Source organism: Strix aluco, chromosome 8, assembly GCF_031877795.1.
Source record: "Strix aluco isolate bStrAlu1 chromosome 8, bStrAlu1.hap1, whole genome shotgun sequence".
NCBI classification, from domain to species: domain Eukaryota; kingdom Metazoa; phylum Chordata; class Aves; order Strigiformes; family Strigidae; genus Strix; species Strix aluco.
In genome coordinates this window covers 33,663,827-33,687,773 of record NC_133938.1, presented here as the reverse complement: position 1 = coordinate 33,687,773, position 23,947 = coordinate 33,663,827, and the positions used below count along the sequence as shown (strand labels likewise).

Sequence of the window (23,947 nt, the reverse complement as noted above, 5' to 3'; positions counted from 1 at the left end):
AGTCACCAACTCTTCATTCTCTAAGGTTGTCAACTCAACATTTTTATGAGTGTTTAGCTATGTTTTCACATGTTCAAGAATATCTGGAGAGTTTTTGGATCCAAAACACAGCAAGCAATGAGCTTTGTAAGCACTCACAAACATTTATCATCATCTGTATTCTAATGGCACGCCAGACTTCATATGAATAAACAGACAATGATCTCCTGAGCATAAATATGAAGTGCTTAAGAAAAACAGTTTTTAAACATTTATAATCAGGCACAGATTATGTGGGTCTCTGGGCACCACCACAGTACAAATATAACAGGATCTCTTTCATGTTGGCCTCCTGAGACTGCGCATAAACACGCACTGGAACAGAAGCTGTACAGTGATGCATGGTCTTGGTATCCTTCGGAAAGAGACATATGCTTGGTTTGGGAAAGAGAGTATCAAGACCTAGTAAAACAGGGTCCTCATGCGGGACAACTTAATACCTTCTGATTGATCCTGTGGCAATTAGAAATTATATACCCTTCCAAAATCTTGAAAGCTTAGACGCAATTTCACTTTTCTTTTGTTTTCAAACATTGTTACCTTGGAGAGAATGGAGATATGAGCTGCATTTCTTTGGCCCAGGTAATTATGGGGGGTGGCAAGCTCTTTACTTCACATGGAAGTGTGACATCTTCCCCTGCAATTACTGAGATCTCTATGGGTTTATCATATGCATTTCCTTGCTGGTCTCCAGGCCTGGATACTCTAGGTTTCACTATAACATGGAACACGTTAAGAAGCTGCAATGAATATATGTATTTGTACAAATGCAACACCATACAATTTTACTTCAGTTTAAACATCTATTTTTTTATCAGGTATGTAACATTAGAATCCTACTTTTAATGACATGTCTGCAATAGACATAAATCACTGTAATGTTGATGTACAGTGCCTGTAGCTCAGACACAGGCTGATGCCTACATGCAATACCACAAATACCAGCAAGACCACACTATCTACCCAAAAAGATGGATAGGGACAGATATATGTAGTTCATGCATATGCTGAGCTCTGTATTGCCTAGGTAGCTTGCAACCAATACCTGAACTATGTTACACCTCAGCACCGATGCCTACAAGCCATAAAAGCCTTGCAAAGCAAGCCTACACCTAAATTTTTTTTTTTTTTTTTTTTTTTAATACTACTGGGAGATGGTAGGAAGCTTTGGGACCTGTGGGGTTAATGGATCTTCATTCTTCTATCAGCAGGAATTTCTATTCCTCCACAGATACTTCCTACCCACTCCCATAAAAGATGAAATTATGATCAGCCCAAGATCCTAGTCCATGAACTCAAGGTAACAGGTATCAGGAAATTTCAAGAGAATCATAATGGCTGAAGGATAGGCCTTTCAGTATCAGCCATCTGTAAAATTACCTAGTATGTGGATCCAGTGATCTAGGACAAAGTCAAAAGCACTACTTAGAGATTAGTTTAAATGCCGTTTGCACTGTGGGTATCCTAGTTCACAGTTCACCTGAGTGGGTTTTACAGTCTAAAGTAGAATGCAACGTGGGGAGAGAGACGACACTGTATTTGATTTTAGCTCATACATACCATAGACAGTCAGCTGGACTTTCCGTGTAGCATAGCCAGCAGCATTTGTTGCAGTGCACACATATTCCCCAGTCTCTTCACCCCCTGGTGAAGTTACATACAGACTTCCATCAGATCCTGCAGAAAACTTCACATTGCTGGCAAGAATTACTTCTCCTTTCTGTGGAAAGAAAAACAAAAAATTGTCCACAGCATCTGGATTTTCTGAAATAAACCAAATTACAATAATTTTCAATAAAAGCTAAAGCTTACAGCAGTAAAATAACATCTAATGAAAATATTAAAATTAAAGGAATATAAAAATTCTTAGTGCCTGTAGAATTTCCCCTAGCTTACCCCATTGCTGAGACTGATTCTTCATACAAAGAATACTGTATTATTAATATAACACTGGGTCTGATTTTTTGCTGTGCAATATGCTATGTGCTTTTTAATACAGTTCTGTAGACAAAACTATCTACAGTCAGTCTGATTGAGTTGAGCAATATTTTAATTTACATTACAGTACTGCTTCTATTGTTTATGGCTGAGATGGACAAAATATTTTATATTAAGTAAGAAGCCTGGCCCCAAAATTCCATCCATACAAATTAACTAACCAACTAACTTTTCTTACTCCTTGAGTGTCACTATCTAAGCAGTAACAAGAGCAGAAGCACAGGGATTCTTATGCAGACAACTTGTTACATTTTACAGACCCCCATTCTTACAAGAAAATTTAAAAAAAAAAAAAAAATCAAGATTTCAACTGAGTTAATTTTGACATTGATTTCTGGTGTCAAAATGGATCTTGTATATATTATATAAAATGTTTCTTAGGCATCAGACACTTCATGGACAGTATTGAATATTGTAAGTGATAATTAAGAAAAAACACTCCTCCCATGTTTTCCTCCCATACCAAACCAACAGAGTTAATTCTGTTCTACTCCTTCTTTTAAACAAAAGCTGTTCACAAGGTCCCAATCAGTTACATCTGAACAACTTCTGAGGCACAGCAGTGCCTCCACAGCAATATCATGCAAGCTGTAACACACCCCAAATAACTGTTATTACCAGAAATCATGCTGTTCAAGTAGGGAAAAAACCAAAGCCTGACTTTCAGACAAATTCCCAAAAATGTTGAGGTTCTCTTGTCAAGGACATGATTGAAAAGTGACAAGTTAACCCCAAAATGCCATTATATTAGACATTGCCCTCAGAGGAAAAAGTCATCTTAAAGTAAGGCTGCAAAACAAAAATGAACTTTCAATCCATGGCAGGTTGCCTAATCTCAAATTATCAACATGCAACAGGAACATGAAAAATTTCTAAAGTGTTAAAAACAAAGACAGAGCAATAACCAAAGCCCCTCCAAAGAACAGAACACTGACCTATGGCTGGACCATGGCCAGAAAGCACTGTTCTAAGAAACAAAAGCAGGTATGAATAAATGGAGATTTCCATCACAACTGACGCTTTTGGCCAAGTTTCTTGCAAATAGTTTTTATGACAACTAAATGATGTGTTCAATTCATCTTTCACCATGAACAGCACAAAGATGAGAAATTACCTTGGACCAGACAATAGCCGGCTTAGGAACTCCACTTGCTTTGCACGGTAATGTTACTGGGATTCCTTCAATGGTGCTGAAGATCTGCTGTCCATGCTGAATAACAGGCAGAACTAAAAATAAATGCAAATACTAAACACATGTAGGAGACATTTCAAACCATGGCATAACTCTTACAATAAAATTCTTAACAAAATACTCAATTACTACTTCATACAGGCAGCAGGATTTGGGAATTTTCAGCCTCTTCTCTGAACCCTAACACTGACCAGCCACTTTCCTCTCCACTCTCCAGTCTTTCATGACAGAGTAAATCCCTGTTCATAACAAAGCATGCCAGCCACGGGCTGATCAGTGGATTAGGTACATATAGTTTTAAACTAACTGCGGTACTTCACATAGCTGACAACAATCCTTTCAGAAAGATTGTTGCAATATCTTCTGACAACATTTTAGGCTTCCTGAAAAGATACTGTACATGATTCGACCTATACAGCACCTTTCATGAGAACAGGTTCAGCATTTTTGGTGCTGAATCAATTCCCATCGATGGACAACGTTTACAACAGAGCCGTTGTGAGAGTGAAGAGCTGATCACACTCCAAGCTCATTTAGGCTTTGTTATAAATACTACAGAGTTGTGCTAGCTGCAGTGATGGTTTCTGCAGGGACTGACTGTTAGATGAACTTGAATAAATATACAAGATCACGTCACAAAATCGGTAACGAGAGATAACAAGAACCCCAGTTCCCCAACTTAACTGAGCTGGTTTTGAATTAACAACAGCAAAAAGATCAGATTTAAGGCTATAATATCAAAAACTAGATCTTTCTAAAAACATACAAATATATTCCTTTCTGTTCTCAAGTTCCAAAATATTCCAAAAACTAGTGTTGACATCAAAGACCTTATCAGACATTGAGTACTTGCCTGTGTTAAAAAATAATAGCTATTCTTATCATAAAAGGATGTCCCAGCATCTTCAGCGAAGCTTAAAATTAATCTCCCATGATTAATATAACACATGAGAAAATTTCAGGCTGTAAACCATGAAGTGGTTGTGACCCCACACAGAGTTAATAAAAGTATCTTCAGCTGAAATATGCATGGGTTACCACAATGCTAACGCTTTGTCTTGCTGTCACTGTAATTTTTGTTATGTTTTAATTAAAGAGGAAAAAAAAGGCAGAAAAAAAAACCCAAACACATTTTGCCAAACATTTTAATTCTCATCCTCCCACGAGTTGTGCTTCCTTGTATCAGTTACGAAACCCACAGACAGCATTTTTCATGGTTTTCCAGTAAACTTACACTGTTTTGTTAATAAAGCTAGAGATGAAGACTGCACAGCCCAACCTTTGCAGATGTTTTAAAATGAGGATCTTTTACGACCACTGAATGGCGTTAACTTTGTTTTATTTTAAAAACAGTCTCAATCACTCAGTTCTTTCCTGTGCAGTGGATCCAACTTCCCACCACGTTACTTCATGAAGTAGCATCATTACAGAAAAGGAAATCTGAGAAATTAGCATAACTGTAACAAAAGAGCTGTAGTGAAATCTGCTGTAAGAAATGCACTCTCATCTTGCATTCAGTGCAAAAGCAACGAGACAGCGTTCCTTACCATACACATTAACAGCAGTAGTTTTGTTGCTTGTCCCAGCAACATTACTGGCCATGCAAGTGTAATCGCCGCCATCCTGCAGCCGAACTCTTTCCAGGTGCAGGCTTCCATCGCTGCGAACATTAATGTAGGGATTGGGAACCACCTGCCAAAAGAGCGATGCAACGGTTTACTGAAGCAAATACTTGTTGATAATATTTACTTTGGGATGCATCTTGGCTTTACTTGACTACCTCACATTCTTAAAAATTGTATGTTCCTGGAGAATTTTACTAGAGCTTCTCCTACTTTCCATCTTTCATAAAGAGCTAATTTTAAATAAGACTTTTGGTAGCACCTCTTATTTACTGCTGGAGGGAGATTAAGATCTGCAACAGCAACTCTGCCCTGCCACAGCACATACAGAACTGCCACTCATGCTTAGAATCATGAAGCAAAGCAACACAAATTTAGCTGAATTATTTTATTGCATTTTTTTACTGGTTATTCCAGTAACCCAATTTGACCATAGGCAAGCTCTTGATGAGTGCAATGACTTGTTCTCCTACAAACAGATCCTTTCCTTTTTTTTTTTCCCCCACAGTTATCAAAAACTTTTAACTTGCCACATGCATCACATAGAAGAGTTCAGCTCTGAAGCATACCATTGTGAAAGAAAAGTTACAACTTTCACCAAAGAATAATTTTTTTTAGAAGTTATATACCCTATAGCAACATCAAAAAAATCCACCGTCTCTGCAACACAGACTTGCCTTACAGAAAGGCTGTTAGAATGCAAAATTGTTCCAGTCACGGCGTGCTCAGAAAAAGCTGCATTCTTCTCTAAATATAACTTACTCCAACACTTTCCTTGGAGCGTAGTTTTTGCCGCAAGCTTACAATTACAGGAAACTAGCACTACTGTACAGAGGAATTAGCAACTCAACAAGGAGGATTCTGCCAGTATTTCATACAGAAGTTACAGCCTGTGCTGCTTGCACTTACACAGTCTAAAGAAAAGGTCAATGACTCCCAGTGATAAAAAAAATTGAGCTGAAAACTCTAGCAATTGAAGGGTCAGGTAGTGCCAGGGTTCTGCTTGGTGATAATAAATAGAAAAATTAGCTATCATTCTTTTAATTACAGCTGTGGAAAAAGGGCTTTAGGGAGAAATTAACAAGCAAGATAAAAAGCAGAGCTTCATAGGGATCTTAAAGTCAGAAATTCAGCTACTACCGAAGAAATTACATTTCACTCAGACAACTAGCCCAGGCACTGTATCAACACCACCTCTCTGTCTGCAGGAGTTATAAACTGGCAACAGTATGCTCCCGGGGGGAAAGAAAATACACCCTTTCATGCTCTGAGCAGTGCACCACTAGGAAAGGAGTATATGGTACAGGGATACCGACATTTATCTCATCCCATCAACAACGGTAAGAGTCATAACATTAAAAAAAAAAAAAAGTTAATCTACAGAAATTTCCTGGTGTCTTTATTTTTAAAAAACAGGGGAAAAGAAATGCTCTTCAGTTACCAGGGTTTAAATTTTGTCGTTCTGGCAGGTATATTCCACTAGCCTCTATATTCAGAGCCCAAGGCTGAAATTCAAGAGCTAATGCGAATGCATAAAACTGCTTTGAAAGTAAGTAAAACAGAAGATAAAAGGACAATTCACAAATACTTTGGTTCCAAGTTCTTTTCTAGACCTTCACACCCCCCACTACCATCTCCTATTCCCTCATTATGCTTCAGAGTTAGAAATTTCCTAGCCTGGGTCACGACCAGTGAGGCTTTCGTATTTTGAAGAGTAATAAATGGCTGTACTATGAATGACAGCACCTGCAGAAACTCAGAAGCAGGTAGTGCCTTACAGATACAGCCAACCGGCTTCTCCTGAAGCAGCAGCAGCTCCTGCTGAGTGGTGGCTGTCTGCTGTAATTCACCTCAAAGACACCGGATCCTCGTTTCCAGTGAGCCGGTCCAATCTCATGAAGCATCTTTATTTGTAAGCATAAAGTCTATTTGTACATCAACTTTTGTACATTAAACCACGTTGTCGTCACGGCTTCAAGTGTCAGTTGCAGATTTTCTCTGCCAATAAATCTTACAGGAAACAAAACAGTCTTACCACCATACTGTTTTTAATCCACCTCCGGTCTGGGATGGGGTTTCCAGCAAGCAGCACACATGGCAAAGTGAGCTGCTGGCCCTCAATTACATTGGCTGTGGCTGGACTTACTCCAATCAGAGGTGTAACTTGAACAAAAGAAAGAATTAGAACAAGTTATTAGCAATTTTTATATATTCGTGTAAAGTTTTAAATTTCAATTATTAGTCCTGTCACTAATGCTACTTGCAGCACCATCAGACAAGGTGACCTTCTGCAAGGTACTATACAAATATAGAACAAGAAACATTTTCTACAATGGAAACTATACAATTTAAGTAGAAAGAAGGAAAGGGAAGGAAGAAATACACGTTGCCATCAACAAACAGCACAGGAGTTCCAACATACTTAATTTTATGACAAAAAATACCAGATGGGATTCTGGTGTCTGAAATGTCAACAGTGCAGGCAGGAAAAAAGAACGAAACAAATGAAGGGGTGGGGTAACATAGGAGAGAAAGGAAGCTGGAGGAATACACATACAATGATGTTAAGACTAAGGAATGGCAGCAAATGGAAGATGTTGTCCAGCTGAAATTGGATCCAATCCAGTATTTCCCTGAAAACTCACGTTCCCTTCATACCAAGTTGATATATTATTTTTCCTTTCTTGGGCAAAATACTGAAGAACAAAAGTAGCAGGTTTGGAGAGGACAAAAACATAAGTGGTAATTTCCTTTGGGCATAAAATTTTAAAAGATTAGAATAGAGGTCAAGAGCTCAGCAGAAAATTCTTCAAGCTCTGTAAAGAGCCAACAGAAAGTGCTCCTGTGCACATGCTTGGTAAACTAATTTTAAATAATGGGGATTAAATAACAGTTTTAAATAGGTAAAAACATGTCTATCAAATACTACCAGCATTACAGATTCCCACTAAATGTTTTAAGTTAGCAATTGGTTTCTTTGATGTCAGATGGACTCCATCCTTATCCTCTCACAAATGTATACATTCCATAGCATTATTTTTCCTTTTACTGCCAATTGTCCAATGGAGATAATAAACAACTCTTTAATAGCACAGCTATCGTCAAAGCTAGACATTTACTGTCTTCTTGGATCACTAAGATTCTTTCCCAGTTATATCAACACACTGACCTAAGCATGTTCATTGCTGCTTTTCTTTTTTTTTTTTCCCCAAGATGAATTAAATGGCAGAAACCCCATCATTAGCATTCATCATTATGGTGATTTTTCATTCCTTAATAAATTTACATCGGAATAAGAAACAGAAGTCAGGATAAATCACTTCTTTAAGGTCCATGTTATAAAGTGTAGATGGAACTAATTCAAATTAACGTAGCCAGTCAAGACACAATGCTCTAACATGTAAAATTCACTGAAATTAATTACAATATTCCATGCAAATGTCTTCTGATTCTCTTTGTGTGGATTACATACGTGTAAATACAGCATATAGGTACGTCACCACGTATGTACATAACCCACAGACATCCTATTTGTTGTACAAACACCACCAACTATCACCTCCTCCAGTGTACTCCAGGCACTGAAATGCTGCCAGTCTTCCCTCGCACTGCCATCACTGACATTAACCAGTCTTACCCAGTCCAGTTACTGTGAGCGTGGCTGGCTGTGACTGAATCCTTCCAAACTGGTTCTCAGCTTCACAGATATAAGTTCCTTCATCACTAACCCACAAATCTAGAGGGGAGAAAAAAAAAAGAGATCCAATTGCAGCATTTGAAATGATACTGCAAGGTTTGCAATACACAGACACCCGATGCTTTTGTCTTTCAGTTTCAAATATTTGGTTTTGGCCAGGTCACCAAGTACAGAAGCAATGACTATTTTACAGAGTAAAAAAAGCATTATTTACATATATATGATACTTTTCATCACTGTACATATTGCATATACTTTAATACAGTATATACTAATGTGCATAAATAATATACAGTAGTATACTATAAATCTACATATGCTATCACATAGTGCCTTACTATGGAATAGTGCTCACTGCATACAGCAATGTGTGTCTGTATGTGAACAGACACCCACAAAACTGTACATAAGACATGAGTTACTGCACTGCATGTACAGTAGAGAGGAATTACTTCACCCAACTTATGTCTAGAAAGGAATTAGAAAACCCTAATTAAGAAAACAGAGTAACTTCACTTAGTGCAAGGGTGACCGAAACGTTCCAGGTAAATGAAGTTGCAAAGCCACTTATGGAATTTTTGGTTATTACCCAAATTAGGACTTGTCTAAAACAGTGAGTTTAGAAACAGTTCTCAAAAAAAAAAAAAAGAAAAGAAGAAAATCCACGGCTCCTCAGTATCAGAGACCATAACCCATGTATATTTAAACAAAGGTGTAATAATTTCTGTGAAGAGTGAAGTCAATGCCCAAACACAACTGAATTCACAAACACATGGGAAAATGAACTGCATGTCAAAAGCAATGAAGTCACTATCAGAAACACATTCTCTGATAAAAATCCAGTCTTTTTACAAAATTATCAATTTTATAAAGTAGTACAGTAACCTAAATGCATTGCATATGTCATATTTCCTTCTGGAATCTTTTTTTGAAAATAAGTTCAGTCTACCTACTATTAATAGATAGAGCTCCCGTTCTGAGTTGACTGATGGAACTAACTGCAAATGGTCTGGAGAAAAGGGAAGCACCATTTAGCCGCCTCCATTTAACCTTTGGTTCTGGGTAACCCTGAACATAGCATGGCAGCGTGATGTTTGAGCCAATATCCACAGATTCATCACTGGGTTCCTGCGTGAAAACTGGAGGAGCTGGAAAGAGAAAAAAACCAACCAACCAAAAAAAAAAAAGAGTACACAGAAAGTGAATTGGGGTTGCAACGTAATATTAGCATTCTGCTTGCACTATTGACAACCTAAATTTATGTCTCCTTATACACAATTATTCTTCTAACAACATATTCCCAACTAGCAACACCTTACAAAAGCAGCCTCGCATGCTCTGTACTTCCAATGGGGAGCTCAGAAATGGGCTAAACATCTCAAAAAAATGAAGATACAGCCACCCCCATCAGACAAACGTGCATACTCAAGTGTTAGCATTGTTAAGTTCCTCATCTCCTTCAAAGAGCACTGCTCATTGCTTCCAAAAGCACGTGTGCCTGACAGGAACACGCATTTAACAAGACATGACGTGTCAGCCACAAGCAGTTAGAAGAATTAGGAAAAGAGAAGAGGAAGGGCTAAGTTACAATAACCTTACTTAGTAACTTAAGTTAGTATAATATATTCTCTACTTGAGAACTTCATTGAGATTTCAGTTTCCTCCTCCTCTACCTCTCTCTTCCTCCTCATAACTTTTATGCTTTGCAAAAGAAGTGTAAAGGGAAGTTGGAGCCCAGATAGGACAAGGAAACAGCTTAGTGAACACCACCAAAGAGGTGTTCTCAGCATACACACAGGCTTACACGTATTTGTGAGAAAGATTCAGATAACCAAGGCACCATTGAGCTGATACAGAAACACTGAAATTAAGGGTATTTACTGTCTAGATTGCAAACTACTTACAGCCAACATCTAGAGTTATCTTTCCAGAAGCTCTGCCTGCATCGTTGGTAGCCACACAGGTATAGTCACCAGCATCCAGGTCTTGTGTTTCCTGGATCTTCAGAAGACCCCGATGAGTATCAATAATGAGAAACGCTGATGCCCTCAACTCTAAGTCACCTAAGACCAGACAGAAAAAAAAAAAAACCAACTGAAATATAACAGGGCATTTATCAAAGTTATTCCAACAAAACAATGTCCAGTTTTGAGAGTAGTTCACAACATGGCTGTATTCATTTAGCAAATGAGTACTCTGACTTCTACTCAACTGAGTGGAAAAATTCATTACTTCATTAGATACAATCTTTTTTATTTAGTTGTTTCACTAGGGGAACACAAACCCAAGTAGCTTTGGTCAGAGACCAGCATTAGGACAGTGTGCTAGGCTGTATTTCTCCTTCCCACGTTAGAGGCTACGTGTGGCGGTCACTTGTCTGCCAGCTCTGTACCAAGCTGAGAACTCCACAACACCTAGAAAACAGCTCTGCTACCTCTCAAGCTCAGCGGGAGCCACAATACTGATGTGTAACATTCAGAACTGGCCCACATGTACGCTTTGGGATGATATCAAAAAGCCTGTTGACTCCTGCTTTAAAATACAAACCATCCACTAACTGCAGTGAGTTCAGAACGCGCTTCCTTTGAGGGAAGATTATCTGCAAACAGACAACAAAGAGTTTGGTGCTTCCCCCCAGTCACTGTCAGAGATGAAATACTGGACTGGATAAGCTATCTGTTGGCACTCTCTATCTAACAAGATTATTGGTTTTCCAGAAAATCAGCAGGCAGGTGGTTTATACAACCACATACAGGAGTCAGCTGCTTCTTCTGAGGACAAAGGTTCACTCTTGAGACGTGGGATTCTCTGACTTGCACATAACTCCAGAAAAGCTCCCACAGTTCTGATACCCAATATACTGCCTCACTATGAAAGAAACTGTCAGAGACACCTCTGAGATTCAGAAGAAGGAACATATAAAAACTCCCTAGGTGTTGCAAAGGAATTCAGGCAAACATCTGATGGGAAAAACAGAAAAGTGTTTTGTGATTTTTGTACCATATAGCTAAACAGTTTCTACAGAGGAATGAACATTATTTAAATAAGCAAGAGGCTCAGCTTTTTTTTTTTTTTTTAATTGATTATGCTACAGTATATACATTCACAGTATTTAAACAGGAGCAAGAATTTACGCCCTAGAAGTCAACTGCTGTATCTTCTAGATTTAGAGAATTTCACAAGTCAGTCACTAGTTGAATAAAGCTTTTGAGAAAATGAAGTCACTTCAAGATCATTGATCTAAATATTCATACTAAAGTAAATAAAGCAAACACAAAGTAGTAAGTGCACCTTTAAACCATTTAACCTGGGGATGTGGGATTCCAGTTGTTTTACACTCCATAATGGTTGTGTCTCCAAGAGCAACCAGAATTTCACTTTGAACTACAGTCAATGTTGGGCCCTCTAAAAAGAAACAATATAGAAAAAAAAAAAATGAGTTCCCCATCCAAAGCATATACCATTTTTAAGACATAAACCATGAAAGACTCTAATTTTCTCTTGTTATATGGAAGAATATTTGCATTAAACACCAAACAGGCTTAAAAAATCATGTAAGGTGACAGATAAACACTGGGAAACATGAAAAAGTGAAGTCTGGTCCAGAGCACCTAGATCATACACAGAATACACAGGGAATTTAAGGATAGAATAGGAAAAGTCAGATCACATAGGAAGTGAAAAGATTAAGAGTTACTCTCCCTCTCCAGCTTGGTGTTGGTCATCAAGAATTTTAGTACTCTGCTATTAACATATTAACACAGTGTTTAGAGGACACAATTTGGATTAGGACTCCAGAGTGCTAAGCACACTGATGGAATTTATATGATTCCTTTCCAAAGGCTTAGTCAGGTTTGCAAGCTTGCCCCACTTTCACACCCAGTTTTAGTTTGTTTTCTCCAAAACAGTGCAAAAAGAAACATTAAGCCCCAAATATCACCCAACAATACTACTCAGATTTGAATAGAAAACAAAAGGGACATTTGTGACCTGCTCAACATCTTTTCCAAGTTTTCTGAAATTTCTACCAGTATGTTCTGCATGGTTCCACTAATTTGAACAGTTCCTCCCTGATGATGTATTAGCTTGCTTTTTTAATTTCACTACATTGTTTCTTTCACTTACCGATATATGTAAGGGTGGATGTCTGTCTCTCTGTCCCAGCAGAGTTACTTGCCAAGCAACCATAAATTCCTGCATCTTTTGGAATTGCCTTTCTTATGATTAAGGTGCCTTCTGGGGTCAATCTATACCTGGAAACACACAGGAGACCAACCAAAATGATTAGTTAAAGAAAAGAGAGTAACAGCTACACCCACACTCCAAGCAGCCACAGCGGCAGCATGAGCAGATGGTTTATAAACAGACATTGCTGGTTTTTTCTCCAGATAAACACCAATATTAGTATTATTATATCTATCAGAGAGTATCAGTGCATTTTGTGAAAAGTGTTTAAATTAATCTTGTAAAAAGCCTTCTGAAAAAGAAAACTAAAGTATTTCTATTTTAGAGATGAGGAAACTGAAATTAAAAGTTATAAAAGTGAAGGTTGAGGTACTATTTCCAAAACTCAGACTCCTGTAGAAAAAATAGTCAAGAGTATTCTGGCATCCTTCAAAACTTCTCTCTCACACAGGCAAAAATAAAAATAAATAAAGCAAGCTATAATCCCTACCTGCTTGAACCAATAATAAACATATCGTTGTGTGTCCATACTACTGTCGGCTTTGGATAACCTGTTGCAGAACACCTGATAGACACTTCAGAGCCTTCTGTAAAAGTCTGATTCTTAGGTGAAATGACAACCCTAGGCGGTTCTAGTAAAAGAAATTAAAAATGGCAATTAAAAATATCTGTTTAGAAAACACAGATTACAATAATAACTTTATTCCCATTTTCAAACAGCTCTACAGTAAGAAAACAATCCTAGTAAAGGTCAAAATCCACTTGTTTCCTCACTTCCTCTAGCACAGTCTGCCAATTCATCAGCATAAAACATGCATACCTTTATAAAAGTTAGTAAGTCTGGATTCAACGTACAGAGACTAAATTCATTCACACCTCTACACAGTTTACTTTTCTCCGAGACACAGAATTCGAAGCCCCCAAATGTTGGCACCAATTCTGACAAAAAGCTGCCAGAACCAAGCAAAGTTCACCAACGTGACCCATCAAGGTGACAAAGCCAGGCTGAAATGGGCGTAAGTTGTACAGGGTCATCATTCTGAATAGAAACTATGAGAACATTAGTGGTTTCACACAAATTCAACTTGAATGTAATAATTATGTAATAATTAACGTCTGTTATGTTGTGTAATTTGTATATTGTGTAATAATTAAGCATACATTTTTAAATGCATGCTTAAAACTCAAAGCAGCAACAGAGCTATTTTTGACAAATACAAGACAAATTTGTGCAGACTCCTGAAAACTAAAGTGAATGACCATAAATCTTCAGGCAGGCCAAGGGTAAGAATATAACCTGAGTGATAAAAACAGGAGTCACACTATATCTGCATACACAGAGAAAGAAATTAACAGCAAAATCATGTTGAAGACAATTGAATCTGCAGTAGATGTTATAGATTTCAGTTGCATTTCACTGAAAAGGTGATTGGGTGAATTTCACAGAATTCATTCACTTCTATCCTTAGACAGATTTCCTCAGTAAAGATGACCACCAAAACAATTCACTGCGGCAACTGCCATTTTCTTCTGTTGTACACATGATTTTGTCTTGCCACGATGAGCAAGACAAGGAACCACACCACAGTGGAAGAAATAGTAGCAACTTGTAGTACTAACCGGTGCTACTTCACCTTAGTTATGGCATGAGGTTGGCTACTATTAGATCAGTAGTATTGATCTTCATCTTAGGAGCTTTGCCTTTTGCTAATCACACACTGAGTTATTAACGTATATTCCTCTGCAGCTGCTCTTTTTACTAGCAACCATAGAATGAAAAGCCCAACTGTCCCTTTTGGGAGAGTAACAGAGGCTAAATACGTGTAACACAGAGGTACCTTGAGTGTAGGGCTGCTCTGCATGGCCCTTTTATTCGCTTCAGTGGGAATTACACCATCCTATAGACTCAAGTGATGTCTGACATGTTTTCATGGCTGCTAAGGAAAAATGTGTGCAAGAGCAAGTACACACAATCTACGTGTGTGTGGCATAATCCATCAAGGACAAGACGAAGGTGTGATGCTGTACAACTTCCAGATGAACAGCATAAATCTTTCTAGTTCAGTCTGTCATAATGCAAACAGAAACAATTCAGAGTGCTACTACAAATGCCTTCCTGGAAGAATTAATACCCTGCCCTTCTCATTATCATTGTGGGGAAGAAGATTACTGTCTAAATTCTGTGTTGTAATACCATTTGTTTAAAAAGTTGTTAACTAAAAACCACAGGCCTGGAAGAAGACTCTCCCTGCAGAAGATTGTGCTGCTTCTAGGACAGAGATGAGGCAGGTTCTGCTTCCTGGCTGGCCAGAAGCTCTCTGGGTTTTAGTCAGCAGGTTTTTAACCCAATGGCATTAAAACATACAACTTAGAAAACAATCTTCCTCCCCCCAGTCTCAGCACACTTGATGAGAAGGGATTAGTGACGGATAGAGAATAAGATAGAGAAATTAAATGGTTTTCAAATGCTCAAACATGAAATTAAGAGCACAGATAAGAACAGCAGGAGACCTCTTTACTCTTTATATGGAAAAGTTTATCAAGAGCAGCAGAGGTTTGGGAAATACAGGTTGGCAAGCCTAGATATTATCCCCTGAGTCACACTCTGCTGACTTTAAGGAGGTATCTGTGCCTCTGGAGGTCCAAAGCAAATTGGTAAGGTGGACACAACTGTCCCATGGATATGAGACCTTTTATTGTCTGCCAGCCACAGTTACTATAGAATGATTTGTCCTGCAACACATCTTACTGAATAGGAGACCAAGGTTGCCAAAACGAGTAGCTTTGAAATACAGTGAGTTGTGACATCAGTATACAAGTCATGGACATAACTTTGATTTAACCATTTCAGTATACTTACTTAAAATATTTGCACTGTGTTTTGTGTTTGAGTTTCATGAATAAGTCACATCTGTTAGTGTTTCACGCAAACTTATCTGCATGCCCCTACTAAAGACATAAAACATCTCTTTCAAAGAGAAATATAATTGCTGTTTTGAGGAAGGCTCTGGGGAACAGAACTATATTGCCAGGATTTGATGACTCTTTTCAGCCATTAACTAGATGTTAATGACTGAAGATTCTGAGATCTTTAAGTAAAAGTGTGTGCAAAACCACACAACTACACTGCCAGAGAAAGAATAAATTAAATAATAAACAGAAACTAGTTTGCACAGTTGCAAAATTGTAAGCATACATGTATATAATGCCTTAGCATTTCCTTTCTTAAATATATGTCCATTAACCTTCCTCCAGTTCATTAGTCTTTCAGTTGTAAAGTAGACTATTTAATAAAGCTGCAGAGTCCTGAAAAGTCCCTCCTGTGTCTCATAACAGCTCTGAAACCTCTGAGCTCTCAGAGGAAAGATACCAGAGGAAGGCAGAGCCATAGTTCCAGAAGCACTAGGATTAAATCCAGATACGAAGGGGCACGGAGAGGCAAGAAATGGATGCAAGTTAAAGAGCTGTCCTCACGTGATTCATGATGTGCACAGCTTTCTCAGCTATTTTTATTTTGTTTTAAATCCTGCCAAGAGACCCTGGGAGATATTCTGCATGCTCTGGTCTTCAGGAAGGTCTCCTCATGTTGATATTAGGAAATTGTTTGTCTCAGATGGCAATCACACATCATGCTTCAGCAACACACCGTTGCCCATGCAGTTATTTTCACACAATTATATTATCAGGTGAGCAGAAGAAGGTGGAAAAAATATTTGTATTTAACATATAATCAATTAAATGAATTGGAAAAAGTCCATATACACAGACGTAATTCTAGGTGGCAGCTTGAGTATCAGCAACACTGCATTTGCAACTAATTAACCATCTTTTCTTGCTCAAAGGCCAGCAACCAGGCAGGCACACAGAACAGGCTTTGTTGGGTGACAGGTCAATATGATTTCTTTAGCTGTGTTCCTTGTATCATAGGGGAGAAGAACTGTACGTGGGCAGGAGAAGCACAAGCTCCTTACAGTGCCAATCCCATTCAAGGCTGTAGAATAAACCTTTTAAACAACATAGATCATGTATAAAGCTTCTTAAGAGAATGGTTGGTGTGAAGATTTCAGGGTCTGAAGCATTCACACCTGTAACTATCTTTGGCCCTAGTATTCATGAAAACCCTTTGAAGCAGTTAAACTTGGCATGAAAAAGGGACAGCAAATACCAAATTTTTATTTCATACAATAGAAAAACCCTCTTTTCACCCTTTATTAGTAAAAACCAGACTTCTTGCCAATGTTTTTTCACTACTTTCTGCTTGCCTTTTTTTTTTTTTTAAACACAAACTTTGCCCCAAAAGCCACCCTGCAGATGGTATCTGACTGACCCATTACTTGTAAATTATCAATATTTTTGTGCAGCACTCTCAAGATCCTTTCTTGCCTTTTACACTAAGAGTATTTTTTGGAAAACTCGATGGTTTAACCTACTCACCTGACATTAACAAGGCTAAATAAGAACAGGTATTTAAATGTATCTATATCAAGAAAACCACCATGTAAGAATGCAACCACTGCAGCAGTTTGCACACGTTTGTTGCAAATTTTTACAAGGATTTGATTTTCATAATATTTCACTTCAAGACCGTACAGTAATTATCCAGACCCTCCTACATATACACAGATACTGGCAGAGAATAGATGAAGCCCCAATCCCTGTGTCCAGTCTGTTCATCAGCAGTTCTCTATAGTTACAACCCGATTCTTGTTAACATCAATTAAATGGGTCTGAATTGACCTACTTGGGCTTCTAACTACCAAGACACTGCAAGAGCAGATGCTTATCACAAAGCCCTGCTTTTAGCAATACAGGAACTGTAGAGTTGGTGTGAAGCATTAATTCTCTTCAGTCCTGTGTAACCACAGTGATGTCTGTGAGTTCTTGTGTTACTGTGAGTTTTATGGATATGCCTTAGTTTTTCCATGTGGAAACTTATAAATGGAATTGAATGGCTTTGATCTCAAACTATCTAAAAACTTACATTATGTTAGTGTCAAGAGTGCACATCGGGAAGGCGCAGGGGGGAGAAAAATATCCAACTACTATTTTGATAGCTATTAAGATACGTCAGTGAGACAGAAGACGGGTTATGAAGCATTCCTCCCAGAGCGTAGATCTCTACTTTGATGTCAGACCAAGAACAGAATTCTCATTATATCTATGTTATGAAATAATAACACAAATACACATAACCTGTCACTACATTCGCAAAAGGAATCCTCTCCATTCATCTGATTTCTATTAAGTCGAAATCATGTTTTAGCAATATGCATTGGAATTAATATTCAATTTTATACTTTTGTTCACAAGCCAAATGAAAGAAGCGAAGAAAAATTGCACATAAACAGAAAAACTGACAAAGGCTCCTGTTTGAATAGCAAGCTGAGAACAGATTTCTTACAGCATAAATAAAGATTAAAACATTCAATAGGGATAAACAAAAAGTAGCCTTCAGCATTAATCAGCCAGTCACATTCATCTGTACTTTTGGCATCAACCAAGTGAACCTAATTAAAAAGGAATATTGTCTTTGGACATAATCATCTTGCTTCATTCCGTTGCCAAACGTCTCCCTTAGCTGCCAAGTTCCCAGTGATGTCCCCCCCGCACACCCTCAGCCCCGCCGCAGCGCAGGGCGTGCCGGCCGGCAGCAGCCCGGGCCCTGGCGCTCTGCGGAAACATCTGTTTCCATAACTGCTGAACCATTAGCTCAGGTAAAAGATACACGGCAGGAGCATTCACGGCTGCTTTTGTGAGACTCTCCACAAAGCTTCCGAGAACAAATTTAACTTCTATAGGGTGGAGGGCGAGTGTTATTGGGATCATCTTGTTGTTCGGCCGGGAAGTATGCGCAAGCTGCAGTTTCACCAATGCCAACAGCAACCTTGGCTACCACAGGATAGAACAAGTTATTCTGCTCTGATACACCATTTAGCACACACACACACCCCCAGCACTGTGCTGTGAAAAACTACAGGGGAAGGACCACCCATTTTCTCTCTATAGGCAAAATTGCTGCTTCCCAAAAGACATGCAGATATGCACTACAAAGAGTCTTCTCACCAAAATTGTTTTTCATAACATCCCTGCACTTCCCTGTAACTTGGCATTCACTGACCATATGCAGACTCTATCAGAAAAAATTAAGCACATGGTAAGTATTCACCAGCTGTGAACAAGAGGCCATAAAGAAAGCATCTGACACTATACAGACCACATACCTGGCCTTTACAATGACCTCCCTGCAGCAGACAGACCTGCAGAAGAAAAGGAAATGGGTTCCTTCCTTGTTGTGTCCCTGTCCCAAGTTTCTACTCAGCCCTAGAAGTTGGTAGACTCAGGAAAAACCACGTGGTGAACACCTTTAGAAAAGAAAATTAAAAAGTCAGGCTTCCTGCTCCAACAGAGCAGTGCTGACATGTTGCAGATAAAGAGACATCATCTTGGAAAACCAGTACTTCACAAAGTGAAATAGGGAACTTCTACCTCTGGAACTTAGTGGGCTCTTCTCAGGAGATGCGTTCCCATCTTCACATGACAGAGAGGCACTTCACTTTATTGAAATGTAAATTCAACTTGTTTATGCTCCTATGTATTACCAAGCACTGCACCCAGCCCTCCTGGAAGGGTTGCTAGTCAAACACCTTGCTTATACTTACAAGTACAATACTTCACAATTTAATTAATGATTTCCTTGTGCTTTTTGTTACAGAGACCAAATACCCTGCAAGAAGCTAGTTTCGAAGAGATCTGCATGGTATATTTGCCTTGAAACAGAGATTTGCATAGGTCAGAAGACATCTAGAAGTACTGATTTCTAAACATGTTATGGTTCCACTCCCCCAAAACTCCTCTTAGAAATCCTTCTGAAGGCCTAAATTTTCTGTAAGAAATAGCAAGAAAATAATGAGCATGAAATCAAATGACAGAAATTAAGACGCATGACACTAATTTTCTGTTTTGTTTAATGCCCTAATTTTTTATCCTTCATCAAGTTTGGAGTTAAATTCTTTGGAGTAAGGACTCTTCCTACGATGCATAACCTGAACACTATAAAAAATTACAAAAGCTTAATCATCACTTATTTCGTTGAATTTGTGACAAAGAAAATTTAAAGACAAAGAAAACGTAAAGATATTTCTAGCTGGAGAGAGCTTTGTTTGTCCTGCTTTTGTACTGATCTGTAGAGAATGTCACTCAGGGAATATTATTAAAAGAAACCTCCCAAACAATAAATTCAGGCCAACTCACGAAATCAGGCCGTAAGAGTGATTGGTCTAATAACACAAACAATTTTTTCCCTATCAGTTCCCTTCCGCCGAATATAGAAAATAACTTCTTACAAACAGCGACAGTGTGGAGAAGACAAATGAACTTGGGGATGCTCATTAATTTTCTTGAGCAGCAAAGAACTCCAGAGAGGCTGCTCAGGCAATTCCTGCCCCTTCTGCTAACCTGCATCTCCTGTGCAAGAGGCTAGTTTCTGAAAAACAGCTTAATGACTATCATTGAGCCTGCTGTGAATGATAATTAGCAACTAGGATACATACTGATTCAGCTCTCTTTCTTCCAAAGCATACTGACTTTTGCATCAAAGAATGTTGCTGAGAGTTCAACTGTTTTATTTCCTGCTCTAACAGGGGTCGAAGTGCCACAGTGATAACAGATTTGAGGTAGTAACTTTAAAATACACAGCCCCAAAAAAATACCAACTTATCTTCTCAGACAGTTCCAAATAACAGCTTAGAAAAGACACGCAGAAGGCACTAAACTGCCCTTCATTCTTTAGGACAGATACCTTGCATTTAATTCAGTTTGAAACCACAAATAAAGCAGTAATACTTCAATTTTATTCCCTTTCTTGTTTTATCTGTGTTTAAAGAATTCGGTACAGTCTAACAAATTTCTCCTTGCCCCATTATTACAGCGTGTATATCCGTGTGATAAGTGAACGATATTCACGTGATCAGTTCTATAGAGATCTCAAAGACTATGATGTTTATTTCTGTATCAGAGAAAAGAGCAGAGGAAATTCAGGGAACAAAGCACTGGGTTATGCCAAGGAGGTAATTTACCTTTTGTCCATCTAGCCAGTCTCTTTTCTGGTATTATTCCAGCTATAAGTACATTCATGCTGAAAGTCCTATTGTGTTCATTCAGTTCTGGTTTCTGCTCCTTGTCTGGGATGTACCCGAGTATTACCGTTGCTTTGGTTGAGCCAAGTCACATACACCATCTCCTGGGCAATTTTTTTTTCAACCTGGATTTCAAGCTCTTAGTTGGTAAGTGCCCACATCAGTTCCCTACAGCAGACAGCGAGGTTGCATCTGGTCAGGCTCATAGGTCTCGCTTTCCCCCATCGCACCTGGAACGTAGCTGACTCCGTTCATACAGCAGGACAGCACTCTTGGCATGTGTTGACTTGACAAAAGGTCACTTAGACTTATCACATCCATGACAATTCTTCAGTGCCCGGATTTAAACATACACTTTATTTCTTATGTGGGCAAGTGGAATGCATAATATGCAAGCTTATTCCTTGCAGGGGCAGCTTAGGTGCTTCTAGCACTTAGCTGCTAGCACAGATCACTCTGAATTAGCAGTGCTACTTGTAAGCAGATGCTAAAAATGCCTGTCAGTCACGATGGCAATCTTAGACAAGCGTTTAAACATTAAATGTTCAGCAAATAAGCAGGTAAAGGAAACCCACCATGCTATGGACAGAGCAGTAACTACAGCACGTACAATTTTATTTTACCTGGACATTCACAGAATCACAGAATCATTCAGGTAGGAAAAGACCCTTGGGATCATCAAGTCCAACCATCAGCCCTACTCTACAAAGTTCTCCCCTACACCATATCCCCCAGCATCTCATCCAAACGACCCTTAAACACATCCAGGGATGGTGACTCCACCCCCTCCCTGGGCAGCCTATTCCACTCTCTGACCACTCTTTCTGTGAAAAATTTTTCCCTAATGTCTAGTCTGAACCTCCCCTGTTGGAGTTTAAAGCCATTCCCTCTTGTTCTGTCACTAATCACCTGTGAGAAGAGACCAGCACCAACCTCTCTACAATGTCCTTTCAGGGAGCTGTAGAGAGTGATGAGGTCTCCCCTCAGCCTTCTCCTCCTCACACTAAACAGCCCCAGCTCCTTCAATCTCTCCTCACAGGATTTGTTCTCCAGGCCCTTCCTCAGCTTCTTGCCCTCCTCTGCACTCGCTCCAGCACCTCGAGATCTCTCTCGTATTGAGGTGTCCAAAACTGGACACAACACTCCAGGTGTGGCCTCACCAGTGCAGAGCACAGGGGGACTATCACCTCCCTACTTCTGCTGGTCACACTATTTCTAATACAAGCCAGGATGCCGTTGGCTTTCTTGCTGGCACACTGGGCACTGGGCACACTGCTGGCTCATGTTCAGCTGCTTGTCAATTAGAACAGATCAAGATGAAGAAATACACCTGAATAGAATGCTGACCTGCATGCTGTTCATCAATGAGCTCAATGCACAGCGGCTGGCACCGGATTACCTTAGATGGCTCCCAATAAGACAAAAGTTCAGTATTGCCTCACTTTTTTAATCTGCTGCTGGAATTCATCATACACTGAGATTACTAAACACAAACATCTCTACTAATTGCCAACATAAACACAAGCAAAAGCCATAAAAGTTTCTACAAACTATACAGCTGTGTTGTAGAGGCAAAAGGCAGTTGCAGTCATTAAAGAAGTGCTTCGTTGTCCACTCTTACTTACACCAGAAAACATGTAAAACCAAGACTACCATAAAAATCACATTTAGCATCACCCGAATTTCAGGGATCTGAGTTTTAACTGTGTATCTGAAATTCTTGGAGGGGGACAGAAAGAAAAAAAACACCACAAATCAATCTCTTCGGCATACACGCTGTTTCAATTAAAAAAAGGCATAAGTTCCTCAAAATCCGCCCCAACTCAATACCAGTTATGTGTATGAAAACATCAAGAACAAAACATCAAGCTACCAAAAAATGTGATATTCATTCCACCCGATAAATACGCACATAGCAAACTCATATTTTGCCTACAAGACTGCAACAAACTGGAAAGAAGTTGACATGCTCACGGAATTTCCCTCATCAGTGAGGGAATTTTCATTTTTCATTGAAATTTTGAAAATTTCATTAAAAAGTTCATAGGATCATCAATGTTTCACACTCCTGCCCAATCTCTAGCCTCACACGACTGCAGTATGCTCCCTCCAGGCTTCTGATAAATTAGGTGAAGCATCTGAAAAAGTAATGAATGCCCTTACAAATTCATTTATGTTTCCATATAAAACCAATCTGTTGGGAGGACTTAAGCAATTCACATTACATAGCCACCATTTAACGAGTTCCAAAGATGAGCATGTACTTTAAAAGTTAGTCATAGCACTCAATAAGCACCAACACAATCCTAGAAGGCTCAAGACCTTATACTCCTTGAAATGTATAAAACTGCATTCAGTGCCCTTCCAGACTACTCTGAGCAGTACACCGCCACCCCACATATAGGCACAAGTTTTAAACGGGATCTTCACCTTGCTGTGCTCAGCATTAGTGGGGGACAATTAATGACTCGGTATAGTATGATGTTCTTAACACAGAACACGCAACTGGGGGAAAAAGTCAACTCTCATTGAAGATTTCAGTCTGTATTTGTACAGCTGCTGGCACAAAAAAATCAGATGAATGTTCTCTTTCAGAAACAGCAGCATCAAACTGAAAGCTTTCAAAACAAGGGTTTACTACAATCCACTAAAGCATGTAAAGCAGATGCTGGGTTATTTTTAGAGCTACCAACATTTGTTCTCTGCCTTAACTCCCACTCCAGAAAGAAAATGGGGATGAAAGCAGAGATCTACATGGAACTGTCCCAGCAATAATAAAGGTCCTCAATCTGAATTTAATTTGACATTCTGAGTTACTTGCAACTCCACAAAAGCATGAACCATCTCAATCTATTAACAAGACTTCAAATTTCCTTCTTCAGAATGTTAATAATGGCAACCTATAAAGCTTTTGCTTCTTACATACAGCCACCTTTTACTCTTTTGCTGCCAAACAAACTGTTCTTTTTAATACTGTTCTAGACCCTATCAAGCACTCTGGGTTGTACATGACAATCACACACTAGAGTACCTCCAGAAACTTGACAGAAATCAGTTTGTCCAAGCAAAATAAAATAGT

At 38.9% G+C, this 23,947-nt stretch overlaps 1 protein-coding gene across 1 annotated transcript in view; it reads right to left on the bottom strand.

Moving 5' to 3' along the window:
* HMCN1 (hemicentin 1) overlaps positions 1 to 23,947 on the bottom strand; it is a 206,680-nt gene that overhangs the window by 109,692 nt on the left and 73,041 nt on the right. Inside the window, exons 12-22 of the mRNA XM_074833139.1 lie at positions 13,224 to 13,365; positions 12,674 to 12,801; positions 11,840 to 11,953; positions 10,453 to 10,611; positions 9,502 to 9,696; positions 8,489 to 8,587; positions 6,887 to 7,014; positions 4,777 to 4,921; positions 3,152 to 3,264; positions 1,600 to 1,759; positions 580 to 754 (exon numbers count right to left, since the gene is read on the bottom strand). Of these exons, the coding sequence (XP_074689240.1) occupies positions 580 to 754; positions 1,600 to 1,759; positions 3,152 to 3,264; positions 4,777 to 4,921; positions 6,887 to 7,014; positions 8,489 to 8,587; positions 9,502 to 9,696; positions 10,453 to 10,611; positions 11,840 to 11,953; positions 12,674 to 12,801; positions 13,224 to 13,365 (1,558 nt within the window). The remainder of the gene's footprint in view (positions 1 to 579; positions 755 to 1,599; positions 1,760 to 3,151; positions 3,265 to 4,776; positions 4,922 to 6,886; positions 7,015 to 8,488; positions 8,588 to 9,501; positions 9,697 to 10,452; positions 10,612 to 11,839; positions 11,954 to 12,673; positions 12,802 to 13,223; positions 13,366 to 23,947) is intronic.